This window comes from Hemiscyllium ocellatum, chromosome 4 (assembly GCF_020745735.1).
Source record: "Hemiscyllium ocellatum isolate sHemOce1 chromosome 4, sHemOce1.pat.X.cur, whole genome shotgun sequence".
Lineage (NCBI taxonomy): Eukaryota > Metazoa > Chordata > Chondrichthyes > Orectolobiformes > Hemiscylliidae > Hemiscyllium > Hemiscyllium ocellatum.
The window spans coordinates 59,203,376-59,220,798 of record NC_083404.1 but is presented as its reverse complement, the minus strand read 5'-3'; the positions used below and the strand labels follow the sequence as shown (position 1 = coordinate 59,220,798).

The window sequence follows — 17,423 nt, the reverse complement described above, 5'->3', positions numbered from 1 at the left end:
ATTCAATGAGAAGGAAATTATATTTTCATAAAATTATAGAACAGTTTAGCACAGAAGGAAGGTGGAGTATTTTAGACATTTAGGCAGTATCTGATTCCTGAGGCATTCATGCAGGAAGATCAGTTGCTTGTGGGCAGGAGGAGGAAGACATTTGGCCCACCAGGTCTTTGCTGGATCTTTTGAGGAATAACCTATTTAATTCCCCTCTCTATTTTCCACACGTTCCTGAATTTTCTCTCCTTCGAGAACTTATCCTGTGGCCTATAAAAATCTCCTGAATCTGTGAGTTCAGTTGCCAAAATGGCTAGGTCAGGTGCAGGTTCAATCTGGCTTTGGTAGTTCAGGAACCCTCCAACCACAAGGAATGAATGTAGATTTCTCCAGATTCCTCATTTCTATTCCCCCCACCTTGTCTTAGTCCCAACCCTCAGACTCAGCACCGCCTTCTTCACCTGCAATCTTCTTCCTGACCTCTCCGCCCCCACCCCCTCTCCGGTTTATCACCCTCACCTTAACCTCATTCCACCTATTGCATTCCCAACGCCCCTTTCCCAAGTCCCTCCTCCCTACCTTTTATCTTAGCCTGCTTGGCACACCTTCCTCATTCCTGAAGAAGGGCTTATGCCCGAAACGTTGATTCTCCTGCTCCTTGGAAGCTGCCTGACCTGCTGCGCCTTTCCAGCAACATATTTTTCAGCTTTGGTAGTTCGTGCAGGTTTGATCTCATCTTACCCCACATTTGTGCAGTGATTACTCTTAAACTATACATAACCAATTATCTCTCTCTCTCTCTCTCTATATATATATATATATATATATATATAGAAGAGAGCCGCCTATGGTCCTGTCTGGACTATGGCTCTTTACATTCCATTGAATCTGCGTGGAGAAGATTGTGCGTTCCAAATTTTAATCACTAATGTATGTAGAAATAAATATTTTTTGTGTTATCAAATTACTTATCTTTGAATTGAAGTTACCATTAGTATAAACTTAGACATGCCAGCCTAAGTGTACACATCACGATCCGCAAGTGGCAATGAAGACTTGCCAATCTATTTTCTTTTGTAACTTTCATTCCATCATAATGACGTAAAACATGGACTATTGATTTTTAAATTCCATCATCCAATTTAAAACCTTGAACTCGCATGCACTGAAATGGTTTTAAAAAGGGGACAAAACATTGACTTAAAATGACAACACCTGATCCACATTAATTGAAGTGTCATTAAACCACGTGGATTAGTCAAAGTGCAATAGAATTGAAATTGATTTGGAGATGCAGATGTTGGACTGGGGTGTACAAAGTTAAAAATCAGAAACACCAGGTTATAGTCCAACAGGTTTATTTGGAAGTACTAGCTTTTGGAGCACTGCTCCTTCATCAGGTGGCTGTGGAGTATAAGATTGTAAGACACTGAATTTACAGCAAAAGTTTAGTGTGATGTAACTGAAATCATATATTGAATAAAACTGGATTGTTTGTTAAGTCTGTCATCTTTTAGAATGATTTGGAGATGCCGGTGTTGGACTGGGGTGTACAAAGTTAAAAATCACACAAAACCAGGTTATAGTCCAACAGGTTTAATTGGAAGCACACTAGCTTTCGGAGCAATGCTCCTTCATCAGGTGGTAGTGGAGGGCTCAATCCTAACACACAGAATTTATAGCAAAAATTTACAGTGTGATGTAACTAATGTAACTGAAATCTTTTAGAATGAACACGTTGGTTTCAGTTCTTTCATATGTAAATCGTAGAACATTTGAAAGTTACTTTCTCAAGTGAACTTTAACAATCGGTGTCATGTCGGCCCAGATAATGCATTGAAAATGTGAGCTGCTCTATGTGTGACTGTCTGTGCCACAATGGTCAGACTGATTCTAATCTAAAAAATGGATTTACAGAATTTTAGACAGATTCATGCAGTTTTTGAGCAAAGTACAATGTAATTCTGCAACTACAAATTCATCCCACAAATTTATATGTGTATGTGTGCATATGTGTAGGTGTGTGTGTTGGGGAGGAGTTATGAGTGTCTGTGAGAGAGTGTTTGTGTAAGTCTGAGTGTGAGTGTAAAGAGGTAAAAGTCTGTATGCAACCAAGGTCCTGGTTGAGGCCATCCTCATGGGTACTGAACTTGGCTATCAACCTCTGCTCAGCCACTTTTCGTTGTTGCCTGTCCTGAAGTCTGCCTTAGAGGACCTGAAGGTCCGATTTTGAAGTTTTTTGCCACAGGGAGAAAACACTCCTGCCTGATGATTATTATGCGGTGTTCATTCATCCGTTCCCGTAGCCTCTGCTTCATCTCATCAATGTACCATGCCTCAGGGCATCCTTGCCTGCAATGTATGAGATAGACAACATTAGCTGAGTTGCATGAGTACCTGCCACAAACATGGTGGGACACTGACACTTCGTACAGCGTCTGCCGTGACAAGGTTGTATGGTGTTGCCCTGAAAGCTGGGCAGTTTGCTGTGAACAATGATCTGTTTGAAGTTTGGTGGCTGTTTAAAGGTGAGCAGTGGAGGTGTGGGGAATGTCTTGGTGAGGTGCTCATCCTCACTGATAAAGTGTTGCAGGCTGTGAAGAACATGGTGTAGTTTTTCGGCTCTTGGGAAGTACTGGACAATGAAGGATACCCTGTTGGTTGTAGCTCGCGCCTGTCTCCTGAGGAGCTCATTCGCTGTGCCACATCGGAACTGGCGGTCGAGAAGTAGAGCATTGTACACCGTTCTTATGAGGACATCCTTGAGTACTTCCAGATGCCTGTCACGTTCTTCCTCATCTGAACAGATTCTGTGTATGCATAGGGCTTGTCCATAGGGGATGGCTGTTTTAATGTGTTTCGGGTAGAAGCTGGAGAAGTGTAGCATCGTGATGCTATTGGTGGGTTTGAGAGACAGTGAAGTGCTGAGATGCCCATTCTCAATGGAGATGCATGTGTCCAAGAATAAGACAGATAGTAGAGAGTAGTCTATGGTGAGTTTCATGATTGAATGAAACTTGTTGATGTCACTGTGTAGTTGTTTCAGTGAGTCCTCGCCATGGGTCCAAAGGAAGAAAATGTTGTCAATGCACCTGGTGTATTGTGTTGTTTGGAGGTCCTGCATAGAGAAGAAGTCTTGTTTGAACCTGTGAATGAAAATGTTGGCATATTGGGGTGTAAATTTGGTTCCCATGGCTGTTCCATGTGTCTAAATGAAGAACTGGTTGTCAAAAGTGAAAATGTTGTGGGCGAAGATAAAGCGGATGAGTTGTAGGATGGTGCTCGGAGATTGGCAGTTGTTGGTGTTGAGGACTGAGGCTGCTGCCGTGGTGCCGTCGTTGTGGGGGATGCTGGTGTAGAGTGCTGAAACATCCATTGTGACGAGGAATGTTCCCAGTTCAACTGGTCCGTGGGTGCTGGATTTCTGTAAGAAATCTGTAGGGTTGCGACAGAAGCTGGGGGTCCCCTGTTCAAGATGCCTTCAACATAGCCAGAGAGGTTCTCATACAGGGTCCCATTGCCTAATACAATGGGACGTCCTGGTGTCTTGGCTTTGTGTATCTTCGGAAGGCAGTAGAAGTCATCTACGTGAGAAGTACTTTGGATGAGGGCACTTAGAGAACTCTGAAGGTCTGAATCTTGTTCACCTTGGGTTCATGTCACACTACAGGTGACTCCATTGCACTATACACACACAAAGACAGACACAGACACTCCTACACAACATGCACACACACACACACTTCTACACAACCATACACTCACACATAAGCTCCTACACTCACACATGCACCCTCTCACAGACTTATATCCCTTTACACTCACACACATACACAGACTCTCTCACACACACTCATAACCCTCGGATGACCCCCAACACACACACACACACACCTACATACAAGCATACACATATAAGTTTGAGGGGTGAATTTGTAGTAGCAGAATTACATTTTACTTTGCTCAAAAACTGCATGAATTCATGTTAGATTCTGTAAATCCATTTTTAGATTAGAATCAGTCTGACCATTGTGGCACAGACAGTCACACACAGGGCAGCTCACATCTTCAATGCATTATCTGGGCTGACATGACACCAATTGTTAAAGTTCACTTGAGAATGTAACTTTTAAAAGTTCTGTGATTTACACATGAAAGAACTGAAACCAACATGTTCATTCTAAAAAATTATAGACTTAACAAACAATCCAGGTCTTCTTCAATATATAATTTCAGTTACATCACTCTGTAAACTTTTGGCATAAATTCTGTGAATTACGGTTTATACTCCACAACCACCTGATGGAAGAGCAGTGCTCTGAAAGCTAGTGCTTCCAGATATACCTGTTGGACTATAGCCTGGTGTTGTGTGATGTTTAATTTTGGAATTGAAATTAACATTTATCCAAAAGCAATTAAACCAGGCAACACTGCAGTTTCCCTTGACACCCAATATATTATGAAGGAGTGTGAAAAGGTCCCCATTTCAAATCTTATTTGAACCATCATGAAGAATTTTTCACATTTGGAAAAGGAGCAATACTTGCAGTTTGTACTTCAAAGAGGTTATTGAAAAAAAAAGGATGGGAGATGTGGCTTGACTGTAGAACTGAAACAGGCTGCCAAAAGCCTCCTCTCTTTTATTCTCTCTCCTCGGTCTTTCAAGAAGAAAAGCTAATAACAACACTAATTGAATAGAAAGAAACACCAGGAAGTGGAGAACTTAAAACCTAACTGCAAGATTCTCACCAGCTGATGGTCCCAGAAATCAATTGACCAACTGTGGTCTCCGGTTAAACTCTTACACCTCAAGGATTATCTAGACCCTTAATTGGCGACTATTTAACTATTTTTTGCACTGAATGCTATCCCGTATTAACTTTGCAGGCAATAAACTTGTTATTTTTTAACTCCACAAAAATTTTACTGCTACAAGAAAAATTAGTTAATATCATTTTACTTGGAGAAAGGTCTGAAAAAACTTCAACCTTGTCGACCAAAGAGGAGATTGGGAAAAGGGGAACTGATTCATCCATCTCACTTGGTCATAATAGATTGAGAAAACAGTTTTGGTCAGGCTCTGGAAGAGGTCCCTATATTTCATATAATGTTGCGAGTTCCTCAACTCCCACCCAATCAGTTGGGCAAAACATCAGTCTGACATTGCACCTAAATGATGGGAACTCCAATAACTTACATAAAGCTTAGATTCCATTATTAGTCTTTTGACTTTAGCAACAAAAACATAAGTTGCTGGAAAAACTCAGCAGGTCTGGCAGCATCCGTGCAGAGAAATCAAAGTTAACGTTTAGGGTCCGGTTCTGAGGAAGGGTCACTGGACCTCAATGTTAACTCTGATTTCTCTTTACAGATGCTGTTAGACCTGTGGAGCTTTTCCACTTCTGTTTTTGTTTCTGATTTACTGCATCTGCAGTTTTTTTCTGTTTTTATTCTGACTTTAAGAACTTGTTAAGGGTGCTAGATAAAAGCAATATTTTGTTATTAAAGGGAGAATACTATCAATCGGATTTAGCTGACGTGACAAGTCGAAAACAAATTTCAAACTTTTGCATGATTAATATCACATGTAAAGGCTACATAAAAGGCATTTATGTTTTCATTTCAATTGAGAGCTGTTTTATAGAAATAATGACTAAGATAATTGTAAAATCAGATCTTTTACATTAAAACTATGACTAACCTTTGCTTCTTTTTGCTATCCTTGATAACCTTTAATCTTTCAATATCCATCCATAGCCACCAGTATTTCTCACCAGCAGTTCCATGGAGAAATTTCTTGAATTTTTCAATGCCCTTTCGGTTCTTGAAATTGAAGCTATGAGGTGGTTCCACGTAGCAGAAATATCTGCTATCACCTTCCTCATTAGTGGAGTCAGATTCCATACTATCTTCACCCACACCATCCGAAAGATTTTGAGTTTTTATAATATCACTGACTATAGATGATTGCTGTACACCAAACTGAGCTGTTTGAGAAATGTTAGGCTTTGGTGCTGGGTAAGTATCACTCTCCAAGTGAAGTTTCATTTTCTCATTCTCAGAAAACAGGTTGGTTTCTGTTCCATGAGTTGCTGCTTTATCAAATGTGCTGACCAGCTGTTTATCAGTTCTTGTTTTAGTGTCAATGTGGATCTTCTGATCATGCAATTCTGCTTTTTCATTGACCTTATCTTCATTCAATGGTGCCTTATTATCAGTGCTTACCTCTTTCTTGTTTTTTCTCTTTACTTTTTGGTCATGTTTAGTTTCATCCTCTGACTTTGGTTCAAGGTAAATAATTTCTTGTCCATAGAAATCGTATTCAGGAACAGATTCAAATAGCTCGTCATCCACAATTACTGGTTTGGACAAACCAGGAATGCAACTATGTTGTGTACTGCCACTGGCCTTTCTGCTGTGGTGGGCTATCTTTTCAGCAGCAATACGTAACATAGCTTCTTCCATTGCTGAAACATATAGAGCAATTTAATATTAAGAAGTGTTAATCATAGAGTTATACACTGACATAGTGCAGAAGGAAACCATACAACCCATCTTGCCTTGGCCAGCTCTTTGAAGGAGCTATTGAATTTGTCCCATTCCTTGATCAAAAAACCCTGTATTTTTTTTTAATTTTATTTAACCCAATCTTTATTGATTAGTTAATCTGCTTAGCAAATTCCACCCCTTCATGGGCAGGGGAGATCATAATAACCCACTATATAACATGTTTATTCATATCATTTCTGTTTTTTTTTAATAGGCACTGCAAATTTGTCTCCTTTGGTTACCAATTGTTGTAGCAAGGCAAATGGCTTCATCTTATTCATTTGACTGAAACTCTTAATGATTTTGAACACCTTTATTAAATCTGCCCTGAACTTTCTCTATTCTAAGAAGATCACCCCAGCTTCTTGCTCCCCTTTTATAAGAAAAGAATGCACAGGCAAAGTATTAGTATGTTATGAGACATATTTATTTCTATCTATATTTCATAGAAGCTTAGAAAATAGGAGCAGGCGTAGGCCATTCAGCCTATCAAACCTGCTCCATCATTAAATATGATTATGGGTAATCCTCCAACTAGTTACCTTGTTCCTATTTTCTCCTCAACTTTTAGATCTAAGAACTATATCTGTCTCCTTCTTGAAAACATTGATCATTGGGAACATCTTTCCTGGGTTTATCCTGTCTTGATCTTTATTTTTTGCTTCTGTAAATTGCAAGTCCCTAACTTGGAACATAAAATTTTCCATTAATCATGGCTGTTGGCCTAGAGGAACAGGCAACTCTACAACTTAAGCCTTACGTCAACAGGTTTGGAAGTGGATGTTTTGCAATTTGAACTAACTTGTTACATGACATCGCCACTCCCTGGCCGCCCACCGCCTGGTGGGGGGGGCGAACGCCTCATCTTCCGCCTCTGGACCCTCCAGCCACAGGGCGTCGATGTGGACTTCATCAGTATCCTCATTTCCCTGCCCCCGCCTTGCCCCAGTTCTGGTCTTGCAGCTCAGCACCGTCCTCATGACTTGTCCCCTCTGTCCATCTTCCTTCCCACCTGTCTGCGACACCCTGCTTTCTGATCTGTCACCTTTGCCCCCATCTCATCTGCCTGTTGCACTTTCAGCTACCCCTCCCAGCCCTACCCCTCCATTTATCTCTCCAACCGGGGATCCCGGCCTCATTCCTGATGAAGGGATTTTGCTGCTCCTTGGATTCTGCCTGACCTGCTTTGCTTTTTTAGCACCACACTCTTGACTCTGGTCTCCAGCATCTCACTTTTACCTATCACTTTTAGTCTGATGAATGGTGCTCTGATGAACAGTCATCAGACTCAAAATCCAATAGATATGGCCAAGGGGGCTGAGACATAAATGTGTGGAGCTGGGGGGAATGTAGCTGGGAAGACAATAGATGACAATGGCATGATGGTGATAGGGTGGAGCGGACTGGTGAGAAGTAAGATTGACAGGACAGTTTAAGAAGGCTGTGCTGGAGAGGTGAGGGAAGATGAAGAAACTGGTGAAGTCGACATTGATCCCATATGGTTGGAGGGTCCAAAGGTGGAAGATGAGGTGTTCTTTCTCCAGCTGTTGGGTGACTTGGATTTAGCAGTGGAGGACGCCTAGGACTTGCATGTCCTTGGTGGAGTGGGAGGGGGTCTTATAGAGTCATAGAGATTTACAGCATGGAAACAGATCTTTTGGTCCAACTCATCCATGCTGACCAGATATCCCAACCTAATCTAGTCCCACCTGCCAGCAACTGGCCCATATTCCTCCAAACACTTCCTATTCATATACCCATCCAGATGCCTTTTAAATGTTGCAATTGTACCAGCTCCACCACTTTCTTTGGCAGCCCATTCCATACACAAATCACCCTCTGTGTGAAAAAGTTGCCCTTTAGGTCCTTTTATATCTTACCCCTCCTCCCCCTAAACCTATGCTCTTTAGTTCTGAACTCCCTGGAAAAGACTGTCTATTTATCCTATACCATGCCTCTCCTGATTTTATAAACCTCTATAAGGTCACCCCTCAGCCTCCAATGTTCTAGGGAAAACAACCCCAGCCTGTTCAACCTCGCTCTATAGCTGAAATCCTTCAACTCTGGCAACATCCTTGTAAACCTTTTTCTGAACCCTTTCAAGTTTCACAACATCTTTCCGATAGAAAGGAGACTAGAATTGCATGCAATATTCCAACAATGGCCTCATCAATGACCTGTACAGCCACAACATGACCTCCCAACTCCTGTACTCAATACTCTGACCAATAAAGGAAAGCATGCCAATCGCCTTCTTCACTATCCTATCTACCTGTGACTCCACTTTCAAGGAGCTATGAACCTGCACTCCAAGGTCCCTTTGTTCAGCAACACTCCCTAGGACCTTACCATTAAGTGTATAAGTCCTGCTCAGATTTGCTTTCCCAAAATGCAGCACCTCTCATTTATCTAAACTAAACTTCATCTGCCACTCCTCAGCCCATTGGCCCATCTGATCAAGATCCCATTTTATTTTGAGGTAACCTTCTTTGTCCACTACATCTCCAATTTTGGTATCATCTGTAAACTTACTAAATATACCTCATGTTCACATCCAGATCACCTATAAATGACAAAAAGTAGTGATCCTTGTAGCACTGTACTGGTCACAGGCCTCCAGTCTGAGAAAAATCCCTCCACTACTACCCTCTGTCTTCTACCTTTGAGCCAATTCTGTTTCCAAATGGTTAGTTCTCCCTGTATTCCATGAGATCTAACCTTGCTCATCAGTCTCCCATGGGAACCTTGTCGAACACCTGACTGAAGCCCATGTAGATCACGTCCACCGCTCTGCCCTCATCAGTCTTTTTTGCTACTTCTTCAAAAAAACCTCAATCAAATGTACAGTTCTGGTTACCCCATCACAGGAAGGATATGGAAGCATTGAAGAGATTTACCAGGATGTTGCCTGGTCTGGAGGGAAGTTCTTATGAGTCAAAGCTGAGAGATTTGGGTCTGTTCTCCTTGGAAAAAAGAAGGCTAAGAGGGGATTTGATAGAGACATACAAGATGATCAGAGGATTAGATAGGGTGGACAGTGAGAATCTTTTTCTTTGGGTAATGATGTCAGCTTGTACGACGGGGCATAACTACAAACTGAGGGGTGATAGATTTAAGATAGATGTCAGAGGCAAGTTCTTTACTCAGAGCGGTAAGGGTGTGGAATGCCCTGCCTGCCTATGTAGTTAACTCAGCCGCATTAGTGAAATTTAAACAATCTTTGGATAAGCACGTGGAGGATGATGGGATAGTGTAGGGGGATGAACTTAGATTAGTTCACAGGTTGGCACAACATCGAGGGCCGAAGGGCCTGTTCTGTGTTCTATGTTCTGTGTTCTATGATAAGTATCGTACTAGCTGGATAATGCATTCACAGGGCTCTGAAGGGGAGTAGTACAAAATGTAATGAGAGTAATGAATTGAAACAATTATAATTTGTCACTTCAAGCTTGCATGCAAAGATCCTGCAATAAGTTCAGAAAAGATTTACAAGGATGTTGTCAGGGTTGGAGGATCTGAGCTACAGGGAGAGGCTGAACAGGCTGGGGCTGTTTTCCCTGGAGCGTCGGAGGCTGAGGGGTGACCTTATAAAGGGTTACAAAATTATGAGGGGCATGGATAGGATAAATAGACACAGTCTTTTTCCTGGGGTCGGGGAGTCCAGAGCTAGAGGGCATAGGTTTAGGGTAAGAGGGGAAAGATATAAAAGAGGTCTACAGGGCAACCTTTTCACACAGAGGGTAGTGCGTGTATGGAATGAGCTGCCAGAGGGTGCGGTGGAGGCTGGTACAATTGCAACATTTAAGAAGCATTTGGATATGTATACGAATAGGAAGAGTTTGGAGGCATATTGGCCGGGTGCTGGCAGGTGGGACTAGATTGGGTTGGGATATCTGGTCAGCATGGACGGGTTGGACCGAAGGGTCTGTTTCCATGCTGTACATCTCTATGACTCTATGACTCTAAGTGAATGGAGCTAATACATCAAAAATAAACAATCATCAAATTGCATGAGATATTTACAATCAATTGTATAATTGCATTTATTACTTGATATAAACTTGCTGATTCTTCAAAAAAATCAAAAATACGATAATTTTTTCAAACACAACAGGTTGAATCTTACTTTTTTGGCTACTGTATACAAGGGCAAGGAGACTATGATGGAGCAGTAAGTAACCTTAAATAGGCCACAGCTAGGGTACTGTGCACAGTTCAGGTTACTTTATTATAGGAAAGACATCATTGTGCAAGAGAGGGTACAGAAGAGATTCACTAGGCTGGTGTTTGGGCTGGATAAGCTGGGGTTATTTTCCTTAAGAGCAGAGAAGGCTGAAGAGGGATCTGATTGAGGCAATGTTCTGAAAGCATAGACAGTCGATGGGACACAATTTTTCCCCTTAGTGGGAGTAGGATCAGTAACCAGGGCATAGTTTTAAAGTAATGAGGGGAAGGTTTAGGGCAGGAAAAATATTTTTATCAGAAGGTTGTGGTTGTCTGGGACTCCCCATGTGAAAGGGTGGTCCAGGCAGGAATGCTCAAGACATTTAAGAACTATTTAGATGAATACTTGAAATGCCATAGCATATAAGGCTGCAAGCCAAGTGCTAGAAAATGGTAATAGAATAAATGGATGTTTGATGACCAGCACAGATACAGTGGACCGAAGAACCTTTTTACATACTGACAAACTCTAAGATTCTATAAGTAGAATTTGGGTTTTTTTAACAAGCTGTCATGCTGAAAGACCCAGGATAATTTCTTGTCATATCTTATCAAACCTGCCTCCTTAACTACCTACACATATCTTGTGACACACAATTCCTACAATAACTTGCCCCTCACTGGATATCCGCTAAAAGAATTGGCATTCCTTGTGCCTGCACCATCTCTAAAAAACCATTGTTCACCCAAACAAGCACTCTCTGTTCAGAATTGTCCTGCACAGTTTCTGACATTTTGCCTGGACATGGCAGACAGGTGGAAATTGGCACCCCGTTTTGCAGGCAGGGACCTGGAGATTCTGCTGACTGAGCTGGCACAGATGCAAGATATTCTCTTCCTCTTTGTTATGGACCAGGCCAGACCCCCTCAATACATTTCAAGAAAGTGGTCTAGATCCTAACTTTGCTAGTTGTTTTAAGCAGGTGTAACACAGATATTCCAGGAGGGATGTAGCTGGTCAAACCACTTAGTTTTAACAAAACATAATTTATTTAAATAATTACCAAATGAAACACAAACAAAAGAGAACAGAATACAGAATAACTTAACGTATCCAAAAATCCAACAGATCATCCCAACTTAATGATGCTATTCAAAAAACTTGCATCAATCGCCTTAAACACACCTTGGCACAAAAGGCAAAATTAAACACAGGGTCACACAAGAGAGAAGTCAGAGAGAGAGAAGGATTAACAGGAACCTGCCTCTTTGGGTCCAGCATTTAAAATTGCCTGACAGCTCTCAGTGAATAGCCAGACTAAACCAAACTAGAGAAAAGCTGAGCTGGGAAGCGGCAACCTTTTCACACAGAGAGTGGTACGTGTATGGAATGAGCTGCCAGAGGAAGTGGTGGAGGCTGGTACAATTGCAAAATTTAAGAGGCATTTGGATGGGTATATGATTAGGAAGGGTTTGGACGGATATGGGCCCGGTGCTGACAGATGGGACTAGATTGGGTTGGGATATCTGGTCGGCATGGACAGGTTGGACCGAAGGGTCTGTTTCCATGCTGTACATCTTTATGACTCTATGACTGTAACTGGCCAGTCCCCTTTCATTGTACATGTTTTATTTTAAAAACTTGAAAGTCTTTTTCCTGAGGCAGTATCTGTTCACTATAATCAAACTGGCCCTAAAATCCATCGAAAATCAAACTTTTCGGAACTTGCATCTTTTGTGACCTCTTTGAAAAAGACCAAGCGCAACATAACATTGTTAAAGGAGCAGCACCATCACACCCAGGAATGGCAGTGGAGGCCATAATATCAGAATATGCCAACCTGGTCTAAGGTTGCCACTTGGGTCAGGCAGTCTCAGATATCTGGAGGATTGCACAGCACTGCAAAAAGAGGATAAATGGCCTTCTCCACTCCACTATCTTCCCTCTGATTCCTCATTCTCACTCTATCTCCGCTACTATACGCACCTCTTATCAAAGCTAATGCTGTACACAATTGTCTGCAATATTGTCCCCACTTGCTCACAGCTTCCCAATCCCAATGCCGGTAACACTACTGTAGAACCTTTGAACTCTGTCATTCAGAACACCTCCCACCTACCTCGAGTAACAGCTGTGTCACCCACTTGCACCTCCCTTAAAATATACCTCTTTCTCATTCCAGCGGGAAAACAGCCCACAGCAAGGCAGAAAGACACAAAACACATGGTGGGCTGCCCAACATTCATCTCCTCACTCATTAGGAGGAAAGTGTCCTTACTCTGACCACCCCAGTGGCTGACTGTCTATCCAAGCTCCTGGACTGGAATGGAGGCTGTCCTTGACTTACTGTACCAGAAATCCCTGATCAAAGGCTACCTCCCTTAGCTTGACTGAACCTTGCTGACAAACACGAAAAGCTTACTTTATGTCTACTCTAAATGGTAAGACAAGACAGAAGTAATATGACCCTAATATATGTGACTGAGCTACAAAGCACAAAAAGGCAAGGAAAAACAAAACATTGGCAGGAACACTGGAAACTTCCAGATAGGCTCAGGGTAAATGAGTGCATTATGAGAGCAAGCGAAGAGCCTCATCCAGCCTGTGAGCTGGGTGTGTCCCTGAGCATTGTGCCCTTGCTGCAGAATGACAATGATAGTTGCTGGTGTGAGCTGAGGTGCAGAAGTATCCTGTAAGTGGATCGGAGTTGTGCTATGAGGGTTTTTAGAGACTGGCGTATGTTCGATGCCAGTGTTCATGGTCATGAGGTACTTATGGCTGGTGTCCATGAAAGTTGGTGATATGTGGCTTGTATGGAGATCCTTCAGAGCAAACAGCAAGTTGAAGTCGCCAGGTATCCACTCTGATTTCCATAGCAAGAACTCTTGACATCAAGCTTGTTCCACGCCTTTTTGTAAAATAGAATGCTGAATATTTATGAGGTGCTTATAGGCATTAATACAGTGTTTAAAAGCTTTAATTCCTGTTGCTTGATGAGAAATTTTGCTCACCTTTTCACAAAAAATGTAAAAAATGAAGTCAGGTGCAACCACGTCGAGGTAGGCCTTGACTTATTTTCATTCAGTTGGGGCAACGAGGTGGCTTAGTAGTTTGCACTGCTGCTTCTTAGCACCAGAAACCCATTTTCAATTCTTTAGGCAATGGTCTGTCAGGAGTTTGCACATTCTCCCCATGTATGTGTGAGCTTCTACTGGGTGCTCTGATTTCGTCCCACAATCCAAAGATGTGCAGGTTGGGTGGATTGGCTATAAGAAATTATCCTATAGTGTCCAGGAATGTGCAGGCTAGGCGGGTTAGCCATGGGAATTGCAAGGTTAGAGAGATAGGTCCTGAGGTGGGACTGGGTAGGATGCACTTCAGAGGGTCAATGTGGACTCGATGGGCTGAATGGCCTGCTTCCACATTCTATGATTGATTGATTCAAATCTGCCACAAACCTCACTATAGTCCACAATAATTAAACTCCCTGTATGATTCCAACCTAATCTTTCTTCTGGTTAAAGTTTTTAGAAGTAGAAATTTAACTTAATCTTTGAGAAACATATTTTTACATATCATTGTAAAAATTATTTTAATTGATTTATCTGGAGTGTAAAGAATAATTACCATATTAATGCTTGTTTTGAAAAGTATTGCTGAAATGTCAGTAAATAATACTGTACCAGTACACCATGACTCCTGGGTTTTTTATGTATGCAAACAAAAGGACTTAACTTCTGATTGAGGCAATCACTACAAAGGACAAATTGTCCATAAAATACTGAATGTTGAGCCAAGAAAATTACTGTCTGCTCCATTGCAGCATCAAAGACTACTGAGAGGTCTCCCTTGGTCTCTTCCCAATCTTCACATACTTGTTGGTATAATAATGTACATGTGCTTGTGTATCTGTCTGTCTGACTGAGAAATAAAGGGTTTTGTCTTCACTTTTATTATAAATGGGAGTAGTCTGAGAGCACCAGGAAGTGACTTTTAAACAGCCAGCCTGGCATCTGGCAGCCTCTGAACTCTTTCCGGGGTGAAAGGGTTTAGATTAGATTGTCTACATTAGATTAGTTTCTCTACAGTGTGGAAACAGGCCCTTCGGCCCAACAAGTCCACACCGCTCCTCCGAACAGCAACCCACCCAGACCCATTCCCCTTCATTCACCCCGACTAGTGCATCTAACACTATGGACAATTTAGCATGGCCAATTCACCTGACCTGGGAGGAAACTGGAGCACCCAGAGAAAACCCATGCAGACATGGGGAGAATGTGCAAAATCCACACAAACAGGCAGGAATCAAACCCAGGAACCTGGTGCTGTGAGGCAGCAGTGCTAACTACTAAGCCACTGTGCCACCCATGACTCTAGATACTACTTGTCCCTCTAGAACTAAGCTCCTGTCATTGCAAGCACTTTCTCCAAGGCTTATGCCCAAACTGGAGTGAAAATCTCGTCTGTACAGTCAATATTTGTTATTGATTGGTGCTCTTCCAGATTACAACAATATATATTACAGTTTGTAATGTAAAGGAGCAGTTCAGGTGATTGTTCCTCAGCCACATTCACAAACATTTAAATACCCTCCATCTAACACTTGTACCACCTATGTGCATTTCTCCTCTGAGTCTTTGTTGGAATTTTTGTATCTCAATTTAAAATAATTTATACCTGAATGTAAAATAGGCTATGTAAAGACCACAATAACTAATGAAAATTAAACAGTATTGTTACAGGCTGATATGGGTGTGTACAACTCCTCCTAGCCCTACACCCCCTCAAACCCACTGCAGTTCAAGAAGGCAGCTTACCATTACATTCTCAAGGTTTGGTTTGAACAAGAAATGTTGGCTCGGTCAGTAGTGCCTACATTTTATACAATTTTATAAGAGCACATGTGGCAAAACATTGACTCTTGTTCTGAACATGATGATGTTCGAATGCATATTTCAAATAAATTTAGAAGAAACATTCCCATATCGGATTTTTAGACAATTTAGAATACAGAAGGAGGTCATATGATATACTGTGCCAGTGCAGAGTCTGAGAAAGAGTTAAGCAACTAATACTACATTCAATTTATGGCCTTGCAGGTTGCTGCAACTCAAATACATATTCAAGTACTTTCTTGGCTGCAATGCATTCTTTTAAGGTTTTGGTGAAGATCTGTAGCTCGGGTTGTGGTTAAAATTGTTGGTTGGTTCACTGAGCTGGTTTATTTTCTTGTAAACATTTTGTCTCCCACGGGTGACATCTTCAGTGCTGTGTATCGTTGTGATCCACTCTGAATTTATATGACACTATCTGTTATGGCGAGTGGTTTTACTTCCAGTTTTGTACTGTAGTGGTCTGCAGATGGGGTCTATTTCAACACGTTTGTTTAAGGAACTAGTAGATGAATATCAGGCCTCCAGGAATTTCTAAGCTTGTCTTTGTTTAGCTTATCCCAGGGTTGTGAAGTTGTCCCAGTTCAATTAGTGTCTTTCATTGTCAGTGTGTATTGATAATTGGGACAACATCACGATGCTGTGACAGGCTAAACAAAGACAAGCTTGGGAATTCCTGGAGGCCTGGCATTCATCCACCGGTTCATAAACAAACACGTTAAAATAGACCCCATCTGCAGACCACTGCAGTACAATACTAGAAGGAGAACCACCCACCATAACAGACAGAACCTTATGAATTCAGAGTGGATCATAACAACAGCCCTTCGTCTAGAGGCTACACAGCTCTGAAGATGAAACGTTTGCAAGATAAACCAACCAGCCGGCAAACCAGCCAGCAATGCATTCCTTCAGGCATTGATCACCATTACCTGTTAAATAGAAATAAATCTGCTTAAACCCTCTCTAATTCTTGTGTGAATTATTTTTATTCTTGGTCCTTGGTTGACCTCTCAGCTAATGGTTTTTGGATCAGAGTGGTGCTGGAAAAGCACAGCAGGTCAGGTCAGGAATGATGAAGGCTTTTGCCTGAAGCATTGATTTTCCTGCTCCTCGGATGCTGCCTGACATGCAGTGCTTTTCCAGCACCACTCTGATCTAAACTCTGGTTTCCAGCATCTGCAGTCCTCACTTTTGCCTCCCAGCTAATGGAACAGGTCCTTAACCACTGTATCTAGGCCCCTAATAATTTTATGGTACCTTGATTAAATCACAGTTCCAGCACATCCTCCTGGTATTTATATCATTTGTCTTCGTTATAGAGGCATAGAGACTGAAAGATGTACAGCATGGAAACAGATCCTTCGGTCCAACTCACCCATGCCGACCAGATATCCTAAACTAATCTAGCCCCATTTTCCAGCACTAGACCCATATCCCTCTAAATCCTTCTTATTCATATGCCCATCCAGATGCCTTTTAAATGTTATAATTATACCAGCCTCCATCACTTCCTTTGGCAGCTCGTTCCATTCTGGCACCATCCTCTGGGTGAAAAAGTTGCTCCTTAGGTCCCTTTTAAATTTTTCCCCTCTCACCCTAAAACTATGCATTTTAGTTCTGGACTCCTCCACCCCAGGGAAAAAGATCTTGTCTATTTACTCTATCTATGCCCTTCATGAATTTACAAACCTCTATAAGGTCACCACTCAGCCTCTGACATTATTGAAGGAAAGTACCCTTTATACTTTCTTAACCACCTTATCTACTTTTCCCACTAGCTTCAAGAGTCTATGATCATTCACTTTGCTCAGTAAAGTTTTTGA

General features: G+C 41.8%; 1 protein-coding gene across 1 annotated transcript in view; it reads right to left on the bottom strand.

Annotated features, from left to right (window-relative positions):
* Positions 1–17,423, bottom strand: part of LOC132815204 (regulator of G-protein signaling 22-like) — a 153,018-nt gene that overhangs the window by 80,853 nt on the left and 54,742 nt on the right. The window contains exon 8 of the mRNA XM_060824020.1: positions 5,693–6,458. Coding sequence (XP_060680003.1) covers positions 5,693–6,458 — 766 coding nt within the window. The remainder of the gene's footprint in view (positions 1–5,692; positions 6,459–17,423) is intronic.